The 17,963-nt window shown below is 39.5% G+C and overlaps 1 protein-coding gene across 5 annotated transcripts in view; it reads right to left on the bottom strand.

Annotated features, from left to right (window-relative positions):
* The window catches only part of LOC124113731 (brefeldin A-inhibited guanine nucleotide-exchange protein 1-like), a 56,069-nt gene extending 38,112 nt beyond the window's left edge, over positions 1 to 17,957 (bottom strand). For 2 of the 5 annotated variants that reach the window (XR_007222169.1, XM_048399658.1), the window contains exons 1-10: positions 17,734 to 17,957; positions 17,128 to 17,158; positions 15,196 to 15,213; positions 14,173 to 14,314; positions 12,072 to 12,218; positions 10,447 to 10,626; positions 7,686 to 7,772; positions 5,792 to 5,852; positions 4,762 to 4,845; positions 2,817 to 2,930 (exon numbers count right to left, since the gene is read on the bottom strand). Coding sequence is in view for 4 of the 5 variants with exons in the window: in XM_048399658.1 (XP_048255615.1) it covers positions 2,817 to 2,930; positions 4,762 to 4,845; positions 5,792 to 5,852; positions 7,686 to 7,772; positions 10,447 to 10,626; positions 12,072 to 12,218; positions 14,173 to 14,314; positions 15,196 to 15,213; positions 17,128 to 17,158; positions 17,734 to 17,830 (961 nt within the window). In the remaining variant the exon portion in view is untranslated. The remainder of the gene's footprint in view (positions 1 to 2,816; positions 2,931 to 4,761; positions 4,846 to 5,791; positions 5,853 to 7,685; positions 7,773 to 10,446; positions 10,627 to 12,071; positions 12,219 to 14,172; positions 14,315 to 15,195; positions 15,214 to 17,127; positions 17,159 to 17,733) is intronic. The other 3 variants (XM_048399661.1, XM_048399660.1, XM_048399659.1) reach the window with 3 other exon arrangements.
* Positions 17,958 to 17,963: the final 6 nt, after the last annotated feature.

Genomic DNA, 17,963 nt, shown 5'->3' with positions numbered 1-17,963 from the left:
TACATTATGAACATTAATACTTATTCACATGGTTTCCTAAATATTCAGACATAAAAGTTTGGTGTTGCTGACCACTTTGTAACATATTCATACAGTTATTTCTAGTTTGAGCAACCTTCAGGTTGGAAATTGTTTATGATAATTCAGAATTGACTTCAATATTTTTGGTGTTTATTGAAGTATACATGTAATAACTGGAGTGGACAATATGTAAATCTGTTGAATTATTTGATAGGCATTTCGTTAAAGCTGACGGATGACAAAGTAGACTGAATAAAAGTTCTTTATATCACTGTAAAGGGGATGTTTCGGTATAGATCCTTATACTAATGTCAAGCAAGGATCTAAACCAAAATGTCTGCTTTTACATTAGAATAAAGAAGTTGTTATCCATAAATTGTGTTTACTATGTAAATCTCGTGTTGCGGATTTATGCAAAGGGTCCACACAGTTCTTTACATTTATAACACTAAAAAAACAAAAAAATATTGAAATCAATTCATATGAATAAATATATAAACAATAACTTCACAGACTTCATATTTAATTATTAACACACAAAAAACTGTCAACAATTAGTATCATCATAAAAAAATGCAACACAAGCCCCTTCCGATTTATTGTCGCCAATCTGGAAACAAATGTCAGTTATTGGGCTATTTGTTTTTTTGTTTATGAAAACACAAACACAAATTAAATTGCTTGGTTAGTCAATTAAATGCCACGTAACCACTTCCTATTTATTTGAAACCAAGTAACATGGCATATTCTGAGAAAGTGTAATCCCATATATAACAGTTTACATGGCGTTAATAATAAAGGATGAATATGTAAAAGTAGAATGATCATATCGCATACAGATTCTTATAACAACAAAGTGTTCGAAGCTAAACAAGGTCCTCGGGCAGTGTCCGGAATAATTGCCTGCCCACCTGCCCCGGGCTGGTATCTTTTCTGTCGGGCTGCATGAAAGTTTCCTCCACTTAGCCTGATACTCTGGCAGATAATTTTAAGGCTACTTACGTACTCAGGTTTATTATAACTCCTGGTAGATTCCCAAGAAATTGTTTGCATTATTACAACTGAATCAAGACAAGAGTTGTCTCTTACTTTATTTCTTTTGTGATTTTTCAATATTAATAATGTCTGGAGGCGGGCAGGTAACTTAGAAGATGGGCAGGCAACACTTTTGGGTCACCTGGCCGACTGTCTTGGGTATCAAAATCATTTCAATCACTATCCTGGGATCCTTGTGGTTGCTCCTATAGTAATTGAATTGAGGGACCTGATAACTCAGTAACTCTTAACAGTGGGGACCCCTTGACCTTCATGCTTAATTTCGAAACACTGAGCTTGACATAAATTAAATATGAAGTAACCAATTCATAAAACTATTAATGGTCTGCAATATGGAGTGTGAAAGATATACAGTGTATTGTGCATATGATATACATGATGTGCAGTGCAGACAAAGAGAAGCCGAGAAAAGTTTATACTGAGTGATATATTATTAAAAGCTGAGAATGAGGTATGCTGACTGTCACATATAAGAAGGTGTTTGTTGTTTGGTTTGGTTTGTTGTTTTACTCCACACTCAGCAATATTCCAGCTATATGATGGCGGTCTGTAAATAATCAAGTCTGGACCAGACAATCCAGTGATTGACGCAATTGTTATCGGTGACATGCTTCAACCAAGTCAGCGAGCCTGACCACCCGATCCTGTTAGTCGCCTCTTATGACAAGCATAGTTGCAGGAGGCGACTAACGGGATCAGGTGGTCAGGCTCGGTGACTTGGTTGAAACATGTCATCAATCCCAATATAAGAAGGTGGAATACGGAAGGTGGAATATGGTATTCTGAGTATCATCTATATGAAGGCGGAAAACATATAAATAGGTGGAATATGGAATTTAAAGTATCACACATATGAAGGTTGAATTAGGTATGGTGAGAAATATAGCATGATATAGTATGCTGACTGTCAAATATAAGAAGGTGGAGCATAGTATGATGACTGTCACATAAAAGAGGGTGGAATATGGTATATATCACATACACAGTTGGAACAAGGCGATACACTGCACACCAACACAAAGCAAGGGCACTGTGGACACTGTACTGGGTGTCTGGGATGATATAGCATGTATTACATACACAGTTGAAACGAGGTGATACACTGCACACCAACACAAAGCAAGGGCACTGTGGACACTGTGATGATATAGCATGTATTACATACAGAGTTGAAACGAGGTGATACACTGCACACCAACACAAAGCAAGGGCACTGTGGACACTGTACTGGGTGTCTGGGATGATATAGCATGTATTACATACACAGTTGAAACAAGGTGATACACTGCACACCAACACAAAGCAAGGGCACTGTGGTCACTGTACTTGGTGTCTGGGATGATATAGCATGTATTACATACAAAGTTGAAACGAGGTGATACACTGCACACCAACACAAAGCAAGGGCACTGTGGACACTGTACTGGGTGTCTGGGATGATATAGCATGTATTACATACACAGTTGAAATGAGGTGATACACTGCACACCAACACAAAGCAAAGGCACTGTGGACACTGTACTGGGTGTCTGGGATGATATAGCATGTATTACATACACAGTTGAAACGAGGTGATACACTGCACACCAACACAAAGCAAAGGCACTGTGGACACTGTACTGGGTGTCTGGGATGATATAGCATGTATTACATACAGAGTTTAAACAAGGTGATACACTGCACACCAACACAAAGCAAGGGCACTGTGGCTACTGTATACATAGTTACAACACTATTACCTCCACCTTTCACCCCATCTACTGTAGGGGTGGGGTCAGGCTCAGGACCGGAGCTGGAACCTGGAGGAGGGAGAGGCTGGTCTGAGTTTGGGGAGGTAGGATCACCCTTCGGACCTACAGAGGCAAAATCCCACATCATGCAATCTCATTCCATTTGTAATCAAACCGTGCAATAGGTCTAAGCATTTCTTCAACAAGGCTTGCTAAGTGAAAGCTACAAGAGAAAAAGTGTGCCAACCAGAAACTCTAACTGGTGTTTTGTCAAAATAAGACATAAATAATAACTCATAACACATAAATGAAATCAGGACATACACATTCTTTCCGATCAAATATCTTGTATCTTATATTTTCTTGTTGCCTCTTATAGAATAGTCAATGTTTAAGTCTTTGGGAGTAATACTTTATAAAGTTTATAACAATGTAAACTAACACATTTAGTGTGTACCATAAACTATAAATAATAAAGTTATGAAGAAAATCAACATGTTTACAATAAGATCTGACTTGAGTGTGTACATTACAACAGCATGACTTTAAGTGTCATCCATGCCAAGTTCAGCTTCAAATACTCTGTTTCAACTATTTTGAAAGCATTAACAAAAGGACCAAAGTCTTCCATGAGACAAAAAATGTGTGCAATTTCAAAAGCAACTCTTAACTTGGGTGACTAATAGTCTGAAAATTGCTATTTGAAAAATCTAGAGCAGATGTCTCTCTTTTTATACCAGAAATGAAACAACTAAAATCTTATATAAAACACATCTGTGACATCATTCTATTGTTTGAACGCTCCCATTACTTTTCAGGAATGGAGAGTTGTTTGTCAACTATACATAATCTTGAACCAACATTTGAATTAATTTCCACTTGGAATAGATGGAACTATTTTTTACATTTATTGACAAGTAAATAATTTAAATTTCTTTCCAAAAGCATATTACATCGTTTGATTTGAAATCATGTGAAATTAACCATTAAATATTTTCATAATTTTGCAAAATGCTTAAAAGCTCAAAATAATATATATATAATTGTGTTAGAGCAGGTTACCTACAACAATGTTCATATTTACAGCAATAAGATAAACCTTTGACGAAAAATACAATTCAGGTAATATATATATCCTTGTTCGGGGCTCTATATTTCTTATTATGGAGCTTGGCAAATGTGCAACAGCGGCATAGAAAGCATTCCTCGTGCATCACGCAAGGGCGACTCACGCAGTATAAATACAGACAACAAAGAGTTCTGGTTTATTTTTCAAATATTTTCCACAACAGAATATTTTGTCAAAGTGTAAAAGTAGGGATAAGTTTTAAGTAGGGGAATATCCACAAACTCTCCTTTCCTTAAAAATAATGGGCTTCGGGTCATGTGGGGCTTCGGGTCATGTGGGGCTTCGGGTCATGTGGGGCTTCGGGCCATGTGGGGCCTCTGCTCCATTATTTTTAAGGAATGGAGAGCTACTCGGACATTCCCCTCTACATAGAGGCCATGACTTTTTTCCAGTTCATAGCTTTCACTTGATAACTTGTTGAAGAGGCTTAGATCTAAAACTCAAACTTAGATCAGTGACATGCCATGGAACAAATAAAATAGTGACCAGTAATATATGCATTATTTCTAAAAAAGAACAAACTTGAAAATGAACTAAAAAAGTCCAACAAACAAATTGCAGGCAAAACTAAAAACATGCGTGATCACGAAAAGAAAGTTGTACTTAAATACAAACAGTATGTGCAAGTCTGTCGAGATCAGCAAACAAAAAAGATCAGGGATTCAGGCTGTTACAATGGTTACTGTTATAATAAATTAAATTAAAGACTTTTCCCATCACAACTTTCGTAAAGATTGTTGATTATAAAGCAATAACGTGAATCCAAAATGTTAATTCAAACATTAATGACTGGAAGATTTCAATGCAACTGGCAACACAGCCTACCTGAAACAATCTGATCTAACAGTTCGTCAAGAATCCCTTGGGCAATATCTTCTGGAGATTCAGGTTCATTATTTTCTTGTTTTTCTGCAACAAACACAGGCAAGAAAACATGATATTTGAAAAGAAAGACATTTTCAGCCAGCAATATTCCAGTCCCATCACTACAGCTCACAGTGTATTTCATCACTTCTGACAGTCCCATCACTACAGCTCACTGTGTATTTCATCACTTCTGACAGTCACATCACTACAGCTCACAGTGTATTTCATCATGTCTAACAGTCCCATCACTACAGCTCACTGTGTATTTCATCAGGTCTAACAGTCCCATCACTACAGCTCACAGTGTATTTCATCAGGTCTAACAGTCCCATCACTACAGCTCACAGTGTATTTCATCATGTCTAACAGTCCCATCACTACAGCTCACTGTGTATTTCATCAGGTCTAACAGTCCCATCACTACAGCTCACAGTGTATTTCATCAGGTCTAACAGTCCCATCACTACAGCTCACAGTGTCTTTCATCAGGTCTAACAGTCCCATCACTACAACTCACAGTGTATTTCATCAGGTCTAACAGTCCCATCACTACAGCTCACTGTGTATTTCATCAGGGCTAACAGTCCCATCACTACAGCTCCCAGTGTATTTCATCAGGTCTAACAGTCACATCACTACAGCTCACAGTGTATTTCATCAGGTCTAACAGTCCCATCACTACAGCTCACAGCGTATTTCATCAGGGCTAACAGTCCCATCACTACAGCTCATGGTGTATTTCATCACGTCTAAAAGTAAGAGGTGAAACATCAACTGAGTGAGTGAGTATGGTTTTACGCCGCTTTTAGCAATATTCCAGCAATATCACGGCGGGGGACACCAGAAATGGGCTTCACACATTGTACCCATGTCGGGAATCGAACCCGGGTCTTTGGCGTGACGAGCGAATGCTTTAACCACTAGGCTACCCGACCGCCCTGAAACATCAACTGAAACATAATCAGTAAACATTTCGTCTTCCACCAACCTTGTTCTCCATTGTTGTCTGTCGTATCTCTGTCTTGTTCCACAGCATCGTTTTCCTCTGTCTTGAATGAAATTAAAGCGGATGAGTATTTGAGTGAATAATAAGCCCAATTACCTAAAAACAAAACTTTTGAAAACTTGATGTTTTGTTTGTTTGTTGTTTAACTCCACACTCAGATATATTTTAAGCTATATGATGGCGATCTGCAAAAAATCAAATCTGGACCAGACAATCCAGAGATTGATATCATGAGCAACAACCAACATCATGAGGTCCTCACGACAGGTAATCAACCAAGGCACCAAGTCTTACTGACAGATTCATTAAATTGCCTAGCATAGTTCGCTGGGGACTCTAACCTGGAATCCCAGTGGGGTTGTAAAAAAGACCCCAAGAGAATGTGTGAGTGTGAATGTGTGACTTAGTTGGGTTTAACACCGCTTTGAACAGTGTTCCAGTCATATCATGGTCAGCTTAATGTAGGAGGTAAACCCAAAGTGATGCAGGTCTCGAATGTTTACCACTTTGGTGAAACCCACGAGCATGAGTATGGTGCTGACAAACCTAGAAACATAATTGTGGTGATCCAGGACTTGAAACCATGATCATAGATTTCTGGCAATCCAAGGAACGCAACTCTCCATGGCGAATTGTGGCACCTATACGGCTGGGCCACCCATAATCCCCCTCCCCCTCCCCCCAAGACCATTGACAACATATCAAGTACTTGGAAGTTTGAGTCAAGAGGAATGTTGTTTTTAGGCCACAGAGCTGATGAGGTGTCTTGCTGGCGTATATAGTGGATCATAAAGATAAAGGCGTTTGAGTTTTCACTGTAATCTCCATTCAAGCCTTAACTAATTAGGTATAGGTGGCAAAATAATAAATTAACACATTAATTAATTAATTAACAAATATTATTCTTAATTTAGGAGGAATGTGTGCAATAAACATCTATCAGTTTCTGGACTATCAGACAGGATATAAAGTGAGTGAGTGAGTGAGTGAGTGAGTGAGTGAGTGAGTGAGTGAGTGAGTGAGTGAGTGAGTGAGTGAGTGAGTGAGTGAGTGAGTGAGTGAGTGAGTGAGTGAGTGAGTGAGTGAGTGAGTGAGTGAGTGAGTGAGTGAATCGAACCTGGGTCTTCGGCGTGATGAGGCAACGCTTTAACCAATAGGCTACCAGACCGCCCCACAGGACATAAACAGTCTAAAATAACATTACCCTTTGGGCCCCGTTTCACAAAGCGATCGTAGCAGTAAGGTGATCTTAACTCCCATACTTTAACACAGACTCAGGACTGTCTTAGGGCTTTGTGGAATGGGGCCCTTCCTCCTAACTGTCAGGATGTGTAAGTCAGTTTCAACACCCTTTGAACAGTGTTGTCAGCTTGAATGCAGGAGGACAGTTCAAAGTGATGCAGTTCATAGATATTTTGATAGATCACTTTGGTGGAGCTGAGGGGAGGTGAAATGGAGTTTAATGTACATTCAAGATTATTGCACTTATATAGCGACGTGCTTGTATTATGCACATATATGTGAGAGTAAAAGTGAGCATGTTCTTACGCGTCCAGACTATAGCCAGTGTTATTAGTGCACACCCACTGAGACACATTGCCACAGTTTAACACAGATACCCTCCTCACACACAATATACAAACATTACACTGAATCTGATACCAGTCCTTGCTTTATCCCCTTAATGCCAAGCAACAGGCAAGGTAACAATAAGTACAATCTTTTTACGTCTTTTGGTATGGTGTGGCCGGGCATCAAAGCACCAACCGTCCACACTCCAGGCAAATGGACCATGGAAGTGGTTTTATCACTTTGGTGAAACCATCAAGCATGGACATGTTGGTGACAAACCAAGACTGGTGATCAGCAGTATTACCTCTGTCTGATCCTCAATGCCATCTCCCTTGTTAGACACTTTGTCATTTCGACCTTTATTCTCCTGCTTTGACTGTCTCTCTTGCTCCTAGGGACAGACAACACAGACAAATGATTAACTGAAATAATCAAAGATTGATTGGAAGGTCCACAAAAAAAAATGGAACGCCAGTTTGATGAATCAAATCCATACAATATTGCCCCTCTATCAACCCTTGGATAGTTTTGTGTCCTACTTAGTACTTAGAAGTTGGGGAAAAAAGGGAGAAAGCGTGAGGTCCGTGTTTCTTTCAAAAAACAGAAAGCACAGAAGCAGGTACAGTCGTCTCTGCATAACACCCTTCACAATACTGCGGATTTGGTTAAACCGCGGGGGAATCAATGTCTCCTATCAATGTCAAGGTCTTTCCCACGTGATTGCATGTTTCTGTGAGAGTACAGTGATAGCCAAATAAAATAAATGTCCAACCAACAATGAACACCTGGTTTGTTTGTTAAAAACACATGACATATGATCTCAATATCTAATTAGGATCCGAATTCCGACATCGTCAATCCAACTTTATTTGTTAAACAAACATTTACCTTATGAACCTTTCATATGCTGTCACAGTATCTGTTGTTTGAGTAAATTAATGAGATCAGTGCTGTGAACACCCAAGTGAGTGAGTGAGTGAGTGAGTATGGTTTTACGCCGCTTTTAGCAATATTCCAGCAATATCACGGAGGGGGACACCAGAAATGGGCTTCACACATTGTACCCATGTCGGGAATCGAACCCGGGTCTTCGGCGTGACGAGCGAACGCTTTAACCACTAGGCTACCCGACCGCCCCTGTGAACACCCAAGAACAGGTTTAAAGCTCAAGGGTGCTGCGTGTGGTCATTGTGTTATATAGCGGCCTACCTATAGAATATAGTACCACAAACTTTTTTATCATGTCACATTTACCTATAACATAATTTGTAGTATTTTGTTCATGTTGTTGCCAGTTACAATGGGGAAACAATGACATCAGGGGGCATCGGGTGTGCATAAGCTCCTCTCAGTGATCTATCATCTCTACACACACTGTTATTGAATAAGCCCATATTGAGTGAGTGGGTGAGTGAGTGAGAGGTTTAACACTGCTTTGAACAGTTTTTCAGTTATGTTACAGTGAAAAAAACCCAAAGTGATGCAGATCTTAGATGTTCACCACTTCTGTGAAACCCATGACCACAGGTATAGTGCTGAGGAACCTAGAATCATAATTGGGGCGAATTAGGATCTAAACCCCTGATCATGGGTTTCTGGCATACCTAAGGGGGGCAACTCTGCACAGCAAGCTGCAGCACCTAAAGACAACTGGGCCACCTGTGCCCCTGTAGTTTAATTGAAAAACAGGTCACCTCCACAAAGCCATAAAATTAATGTAGCTATATTAACATGAAATGGAAATTTTCAATACCAATTTGAGAATTGTTTGTGACATTTGCAGCAGACTTGGGGCTGAATGTTGGCCTCTTAGGTCTAGATAAATTCCTGCAACGTACAAAGGATGAGCAAGTGTGTTGTGCTTTTAACAACTTTAGCAATATTCTAGACATATTATGGCAGGGGACCTCCCGAATGGGCTTCAATCCAACCCAAGTCTTCAACTTGACAACACCTTAAGCACTAGGGTAACCTACCACCATCCTTCTGCCAGTTAAAAACCCTTTCTTTTGATAAGGCCAGTTTGAATTTATTGTTAGATTACCAATCCGACCCGTCATTATCTTAAACCTCTTGCCTCACCTCATTTCATATGTGATTTAGTCGCGTCAGATTTCGTTTTCATTAAAGTTGTGCTAAAAGGGACAAATTCAGTTAGCGTGTTCTACATAAAGCCTTTCTCCTCTGTTTTCAGATTATCAAATGACAATCTCATTAAAAGAAGATCTTAGATCTTGCTACTGCAAAACAAAGACCTGAAGACATCCCATTACCGGTCACATTAGAATGACCAATCGGACCGTTGGTTACCAGATCAAGAAAGTGACAGTCGGAATGAGTTTTGTAATCATGTTACTTCAAGTGTGTGAGTTGGGTTTAATGCCGCTTTTAACAGTATTCCAGTTATATCGCGGCGTGACAGCTTAATGTAGGAGGAATGCCCGAAGTGATGCAGGTCTCAGACGTTTACCACTTTGGTGAAAGTCATAAGCACTGGTATGGTGCTGACAAACCTAGAAACATAATCGGGGCGAACCGGGATTCAAACCCAAAATCATAGGTTTCTGGTGTGCCTATGGGACGCAACTCCACAGCCTTAGACAACTGGGGCCCCCGTGGCCCCAATGTGACTTCGAAAACATTAACATAGGGTATTCCTAACAACAGTTACAGTTATGACAGATTCCATAAAAATAATTGTCTATCTGATGCTGGCTGCCGCAGCAGAGATGCATTGAAATTGCATCACAATGCCTTGCATCAGTTACGAGATGTCACAATCTAATGACATCACTAATCTCTGACGCTGAAGCACAAGACACCATAGACACTGTTAATTTCCGATTACAATCTAAAAATGTTGGAAATATGAATTTGGATGATAAATAGAACCTCACCCTCGTGTTATGATCAAGTTGTGTTGATATGTTTGACATAACAAGGCTGGTGAGATTCTCAATGAATCAGTGTCAGCATGCTTAGTGAAACCAGCCATGTGTGATAAGGGTTGAATACTACAGTCTACTTTAATGCAGCTGACAGATACTCAAACTGATGGTACTCACTGCTTGTGCCTCCATCCTGAAGAATATGACATTGAGCATCTGTGTGAGAGTGGCCTTGGCTGTGGTTTGGTTGACGAGGTTCTTGCTGGCCAGGTAGATATTGTAACATGTCCGCACCGTCTGCAGCACGGTGCCCTCGTGTATCTCACAGGTGTTGGATGTCACAACGGTCAATAAAGCCTGCATACAAGGGAAGTAATACAATACCAAACTAAGTCTTGCTTATATAACACATACATTCTCACACTGGGGTGAAGAGAGCGTAAATTCTACATCCTGTTTTGGTAAGTGTTGTCTTACCCAAGTTGAAATATTCTATCACAACACAGAGGCCTGTAAACAATCAAGTCTGGGTCAGGCCAACCAGTGGCTGATGGCATGAACAACATACCATGCTGTCTGGGTCAATGACACACAATCAGCCAGGTCACAGATGTAACCACCTTATCCTCATTAGTCAACCCTTACAACAATCATGAGTAATGACAACCAAGTCTGCCACAGATTGAGTGTGATCAAGTTGGTTTTATCCATTCATAAGCAATTTTGAACAGCGTTAGGAATTTGTACTTGTCCTGTAGGCCTTGCCAAACTGCCCAATAGTAAGGGCAGATATAAGGTATCATTAGGACTAGTAGAAATGTGCCATTTTTAAAGGGTTTTGTTGTTTGTTGTTATTATAAGGACTAGTGGACAAAAATGGCAGTTTCTACTGCTGTTGAAACAATAGCAATGATTGAACACAGAGTAACGGCTTCACAAATTTGTGTACGCTCCCAATGCCTGACACTCAGCTTACAAGACAATCATTGTACTTGTATGATACAATCATTAAGGACATTTAATAGTTCAAGGTAGTAAGAAACAGACCAACTAATTGAGATTAAAAAGGCCTCATGGTAGGAGTGAGTGATTGAGTTGGGTGTAATGCCATATTAAACAGCATTCCAGTTCTATCACTGCATGTCAGCTTAATGTGGGCTTAAAGCCCAAAGTGATGCAGGTGTCAGACATTTACCACTTAAAATAGTGAAAACCAAAGTATGGTATGTCCAAAGAATGCAACTCTGCACAGCAAATTACAACTTCACAGAGGACTTCTCCGAAGTCCGGAGTAGTAGGTCTAGCTTGACAAAGGTATGAGGATCTCTACCGAAACGGAGCTATAATGGTATATAATTAAGACGTTGTTATCCACAGTCGAGTCTGGACCTGACAATCCAATGATTGACATCATGAGCATCGATCTACGCAGTTAGGATATGGTGACATTTATCAATCAAGTCACCGATCCTGTTAGTCGCCTCTTACGACAAGCACAGTCACATGAGTTGCTGAAGACCTATTCTAAACAATAAAGCCTGCATACAAGCGAAGTAATACAATATCAAACTTAATCTTGCTTATATAACACATACATTCTCACACTGGGGTGAAGAGAGCGTAAATTCTACATCCTGTTTTGGTAAGTGTTGTCTTACCCAAGTTGAAAGGTGACTGCCAATGTAGCAAAATAAGATGTCAACTGATGTCATTTAAACAGAACTAAACCCCCACGGTGATTCCTGTATCATCAATACAAATAGATTATATCAGATAACATGTGAACACAGTTTGTTACCTACCTTTATTATTTGCAGCTGTACTCCCTCGTCTGTCTGTGGTCCGTGAAAACAGCCGCATATTGTTTCAACTATTCGGTCTATCAGTCTCTTGCCTGGAGTTGTAGTGTCGGGTACATTTCCAGTAAGGTGGCCATATGCTATCAGTTTCTGGAGGAGACAATACAGATAAAGCTCAAAAGCTCTCACACTGATCATTAACTGATCGTAATGGTTAAATTCATTATGAAGCAAGCATGACAAACTCATATCCCCCGCCAGTATGACATGTCCGGTTGTGTGCAAGGCATTAGCCCTCTGGATATGAGCACTACCACCATTTTAGTCAATGTCAAAGTCGTTGCAAGGGAAACTCAAAAAAATAAATTATTAAAAAATCCCAAACTATCAAAAGGCACCAGTTCAGCACTAGACCTATCTATGTGCCACGTTTGGTGAAGAACTATTGTAAGATTTTCAAGATCTGCTCCGGAAGCAGCACTACCACCATTTCAGTCAAAGTCAAAGTCGTTGTAATGGAAACTCGAAAAATAAATTATTAAAAAATCCCATACTATCAAAAGGCACCAGTTCACCACAAGACCTATCTATGTGCCAAGTTTGGTTAAACTATCTCTCATAGTTTTTGAGTTCTGCTCCGGAACAGCACCCATTCCACATTCCCCTTCCACCTCTTGGCGAGTGATAATAAGAAAAAAAGAAAGAAGAAGTCTTGGTTCTCAGGCAATGCCCACATCATCATAAAGTTCACTGCATGTTTCGTTTTTGTTTCCATTTTCAATTCTTTAGTGCATTGTGTTTAAGTATTAGGATTTTTATATTTTTTTGAAAATGGAAATAAAAAAAACAAAACGTGTGGCAGACTTTATGATGATGCGGGTGGTGCCTGAGAACCAGGACTTTTTTTTTAGCCTATTCACACCACTTTACTGTCCATCACATAACATTATTTAAGTGAGTGCGGCTTGAACTTTGACATTATATATATCCTGCAGCGTGTACAAACCAAGCTACCTGTGAGGCACTTCAAGGATCACAATCACAGAACATCTCATCCTACCGCTTATCTATAGATACACTGCTGTGTGAAGAGTGACTGAGTGAGTGAGTTGGGTTTAACACCGCTTTTAACAGTATTCCAGTTATATCACGGCATATCAGCTTAATGTGGGAGGAAAGCCTGAAGTGATGCAGGTCTCGGACGTTTACCACTTCGGTGAAACCCACGAGCATGGGTATGGTGCTGACAAACCTAGAAACATAATCGGGCTGAACTGGGATTCGAACCCACAATCATAGGTTTCTGGCGTGCCCAAGGGACGCAACTCTGCACAGCGAATCGCAGCGCCTTCAATGACTGGGCCACCCGTGACCCCTGCTGTGTGAGAGGCATATTTCAAACAACATCTCTTGCCCAAGGAGAGGGTCACCACATGAGCTTACATGTGCTTCAGTACGGGTCAGGGGCAGCTGTATTTTGTATTATGTCTGAAGATAAGGCAAGTGGACAAGAAATTACAGGACATGGCCTGGGACACATAGCGAGATGCAAACTAGAAGGTAACCTATTTGCCATGTAAATTTAGTGATAAAAAGAGTCTTAAAACTGAATAGAATTCTGTATGAGTTGAAGAATAGGAAACAATTTTACCGGTACTCCCTTTCTCAAAATTACAAATTTACAGAATATAAATTGTGGCGGAATATACGAGCTTCAGTTATCATGGTTATATGCATAGGCAAAAAGAAACCTTTGAGTACAGCGGAAGCAGTGTTCGAAATAAAGGACTGCCCATCGGCCTGTTGCAGGTAGGTCTCGTGTAGTTGCAAATTTGCATAGGTCCTCATGGCCTGCAGTAAATATACGTGCCAATTTCTTTGTCTCAGTAATCTACGGTCTTTTAAATGAGGGTCCAAAGTGTATTAGTCAGGGTCAGCATCTCTAAAGTCTGTGGCAATTGTTCTTATTTCTAACACTGAGTGAAAGAGTTATGCATATCAACATGAAACACACAAAGTTATCTATATAATATATTTTACATAATCTAATCATGGCAGAGTTTCAAGAACTCTCAAGTTTCATAAACCAAATAAACACACAAACCTGAAGACAGTCCAGAGCTGCATTCACAATCCGGGGACATTTTGACTGACATGCTAGCTCAAATGGAAGAAAGTACTTGTCTGCTTCCACAAACCCAGCCTTTTTTGGCATCGGCAGGGCTGACGAGGATGTGTTCTCCACACTGCAGATGAAAACATCATTGATGATACATATCAAGACCAGAACAGTTCCCAACAGTAACCAGTTCTGTTGCAAGCACAAACAAGTTTCAGTTTTCTTAACCAGTTAAACTGGATGTTATCATTTTATTTCCTAAAGTTATACTGCTGCAACATTTCATATGAACCTCAAATATTAGTATTCTAGTTAAAATCCTAGTCAGAGGCAATAACATGGATTAAATCACTTATAAGAAAATCTGACATGTCTAACATAAACAGAACAACATAAAAAGTAATCATTCACACACATTTATTACTGATTAGTGACCATGTTCACAAAAACTTCAAACTAATTTTCTTCAATGCTTTTATGATAAACTTTATTAATCACATGACTATGACATGATGAACATGATGAATCTGAAAAAAATATTCCCCAAACTGAAGGCAGAAAGATAGCCAAATTGATGAAGATAAAAGCCGGCAGTCAAAACTAATCACTCCACAATCCTGAATAGACGCAAGCTGTATCACATAGATACATGTCACCATGGACCGATATTCGTCGACATAAAGAAACCTATGTGATTACCACTAAGTACTTATGACTTGTTCCGGCTCATATCTTTTCCAATCAATACCAGAAATTGGCAAAAAAAGGAAAACTTGACAGTGTTGTCAACATGCATCTGAGACTATAGGCAGCTGTAAACATGTTGCCAATAAACCATTATGCCAAGTCTTATACTCATTCATGCTCCTTCATGCTCCTTCAAAACGCTGTTCCCTGCTTATGAGGATCCACATGGTTAAGTATGTTTATATTTATTCCCAGGAGTCACAGATATAGTAAGAAATAACTTAAACAGATAAAATATAGATTCAGAGAGACAAAACTTACTTTTTCCTACGAAAAGTTCTGAAATTTGAAATCCTTCTAAGTACATGTGTACTCCTGTTGTATACCAAAGTGTCATGATCACAGAATATCTGCAAAATGTTTATTCATTATATCATTTGGCAAGCTCCTTTTGGTAATATCTTGCTCCTTTTGGTAATATCTTGCTCCTAATGGTAATATCTTGCTCCCTGCACCATCATCCTCAATTATCCAGGATACAAGTTGTACTGAACTTGACTTACGGTATGCATGTTGTGTCAAATACAACAAAAATGTCTTGCAATATATCGACTTCCCTCCCCCGTCTCAGTACTACAATGAAATATATTGAGGGCTCGCTCGGATGAGGCAGCAATATTGAATGTAAATCTTTGCTGTTCCCGCTCAGAAGAAGCATGTTGATTGCAAGCTCATAAAAGAGATATCCTTTTGGTGTTAGTGATAAGAGCGCTTAGGTGAAAAGGTATTTAACGTCGCTTCCAAGATTATTGCACTTACATACCCGTAGCGAAATGCATTCATGTGTGTGTTTGTGGCTGCTTGTACTAGTCCGGACTGATGGTGATTTATAGTGCCCACTGAGATACCATGCCACAGTTTAACATGAATACCCTGATCAGACTCTGAGCCGACCAGTCCTTGTTTTAGCCTCTGAATGCCGAGTGCCAGACAGGATAACAACAAGTGTGATCTTTTAACGTCTTTTGGTATGACGCAGCCAGGGATCATACCCCAGACCTTCCGCTCTCCAGGCAGACGCTCTACCACCGGACAACGGAGGTGGTCCTAGTGATAAGTGGGATGGTGATGGTGATGTTACTTCAGAAACATAACCATGGGTTCAGCTTATTAATCATAATGGATAGAGATTTAATACACTGTCGAGGATGCTGCCCAGTGCCCACTATACCATCTATACTGGGAGAGTAACAAAGGTGCCACTCATTGGGCATGTTAGGACTAGGCTTGATTAGTAACATATTGTATGCATACTGATGATTGTTTAACACCGCACTCAGAAATATTTCAGCTACATGACTGAGGTCTGTAAATAATTGAATGTGGACCAGACAATCCAGAGATTGACATTATGAGCATCTATCTACCCAATTGGGATATGATGACATGCATCTGGATAGCCAGCAAGCCTGACCCCACCAGATCTTCTTACAACAAGCATGGATTGCTGGAGACCGATTATAACCAGTATCTTCACGGTTAACTGATGAGTCAGTGTAGTGGCAAGTGAATGTTTTGACAGATATCGTTTAGGTCTACATAGTTAGTATATAGTATTTTCTTTCAATGTTACATCTTATTTATTCATAACTGAAATGGGACTTGATAATTCTGATTGCACTCTTTATTAACACTGAGTCTTATATCTATATTAATTTCATACCAATGAAGTGGGTCCCTTGAGCAAGGATAGAAATTAGCACTAACAGTAGCTATAAGCAATAAGGGGTCTAGTACAATCTGTGGAATTTTAAGGGTTTTGCTGAATGTCGTCTTTATTTGACTAGTATACTTTCATGGTTAATTTCTATAATTGAAGAGCTGACAAATATGTTGAAAGACCAGCTTTTTAAATTTTAACTTAAGTGAGCATAGGTGACTGTCAAGTAAATGATTTTTGTGAAGTTGAGTTTGGACTCATATTACTGGGATATGTATGACATTACTTTCTTTGGATGCCTCCGTCTGCAACTACAGCCACAAGAGAAGCCAAAGTCTATCAAAATTATGTTTTGCCTTGTACGCTCAGCATATAATTATCCATATAATAACAATGAAATGTTCTGAGAAAGATGCTACTGCTTAATTTTGACAGTAGCAAAAACATTATTACCAGGTAAATTCTGATATAGTTTGAAGTAATTCCTTTCATGTGATCAAATCAGAATAACTAAGTAATCTCATGGAACTCACCTCTGGTCTTTCTGGTCATTTTTTAATTCCTCTGAAAAACAATATAAAAATGGTCATGGTCAAGAATTGATCAACAAGGTTATTTGTGAATTACATCCAATAAACCATTAAATATAACTCATTGTAGGCTTTGGGACAGGCACAAATTCAAGGAACAGAAGCGAAGGTCAGGACAGTTTACAATGCCCAATACTGTACCATAGTGTATGTAACATCAATTTACTATGACAATATTTCATATGTTGTTCGATAAAATTTTACGTAATGCTGTACTTCGGAAATATAAATACACATACAGTGTGAGTGTAAACTGGTGATATACGGGTGTTATGACACAACGCAGTGTTTTTTGTAATGAAACCAACGAGCCACGGTTCGTCGCACACTGACAGGTGTTGACAAATGTCACAGACAGATATATACATCTGAGGCTCTTCCGCATTCGTGTGGCGTTTACATTCACTACCATTTGTGTTTCATGTCCTCCAATCATCCGAAGACATGCACCATAAAGCAATAATAGTAAGAAATGGGTTAACATGGATTATTCGATGGACGACAGCGATATCTGTCATTTACATTTGACAAATATGCACAAAAACTCACCAAGTGCCACCTCACAAGCCCGTTTTAGTTGAGAATGATGAGCCTTTCTAATTTCTTTGTCAGTTAGAATCTTCTCAAGTGCACGAGTCAAAAACATATTGTAAGCTTCCAAATACCGCCTTTATTACATCAAACGGCACACATGAGCGTGTATCATTTTCTAATGCCGGTCACACCTCTAAACAACTTTCACGTAGGACTAATCGTCATCCGCCATGCTGGAGATCACG

This window comes from Haliotis rufescens, unplaced genomic scaffold (assembly GCF_023055435.1).
Source record: "Haliotis rufescens isolate VD_foot unplaced genomic scaffold, xgHalRufe1.0.p SCAF_2, whole genome shotgun sequence".
Taxonomy (NCBI): Eukaryota; Metazoa; Mollusca; class Gastropoda; order Lepetellida; family Haliotidae; genus Haliotis; species Haliotis rufescens.
The sequence above is the reverse complement of the archived record's forward strand: the minus strand, read 5'-3'. Positions and strand labels throughout refer to the sequence as shown.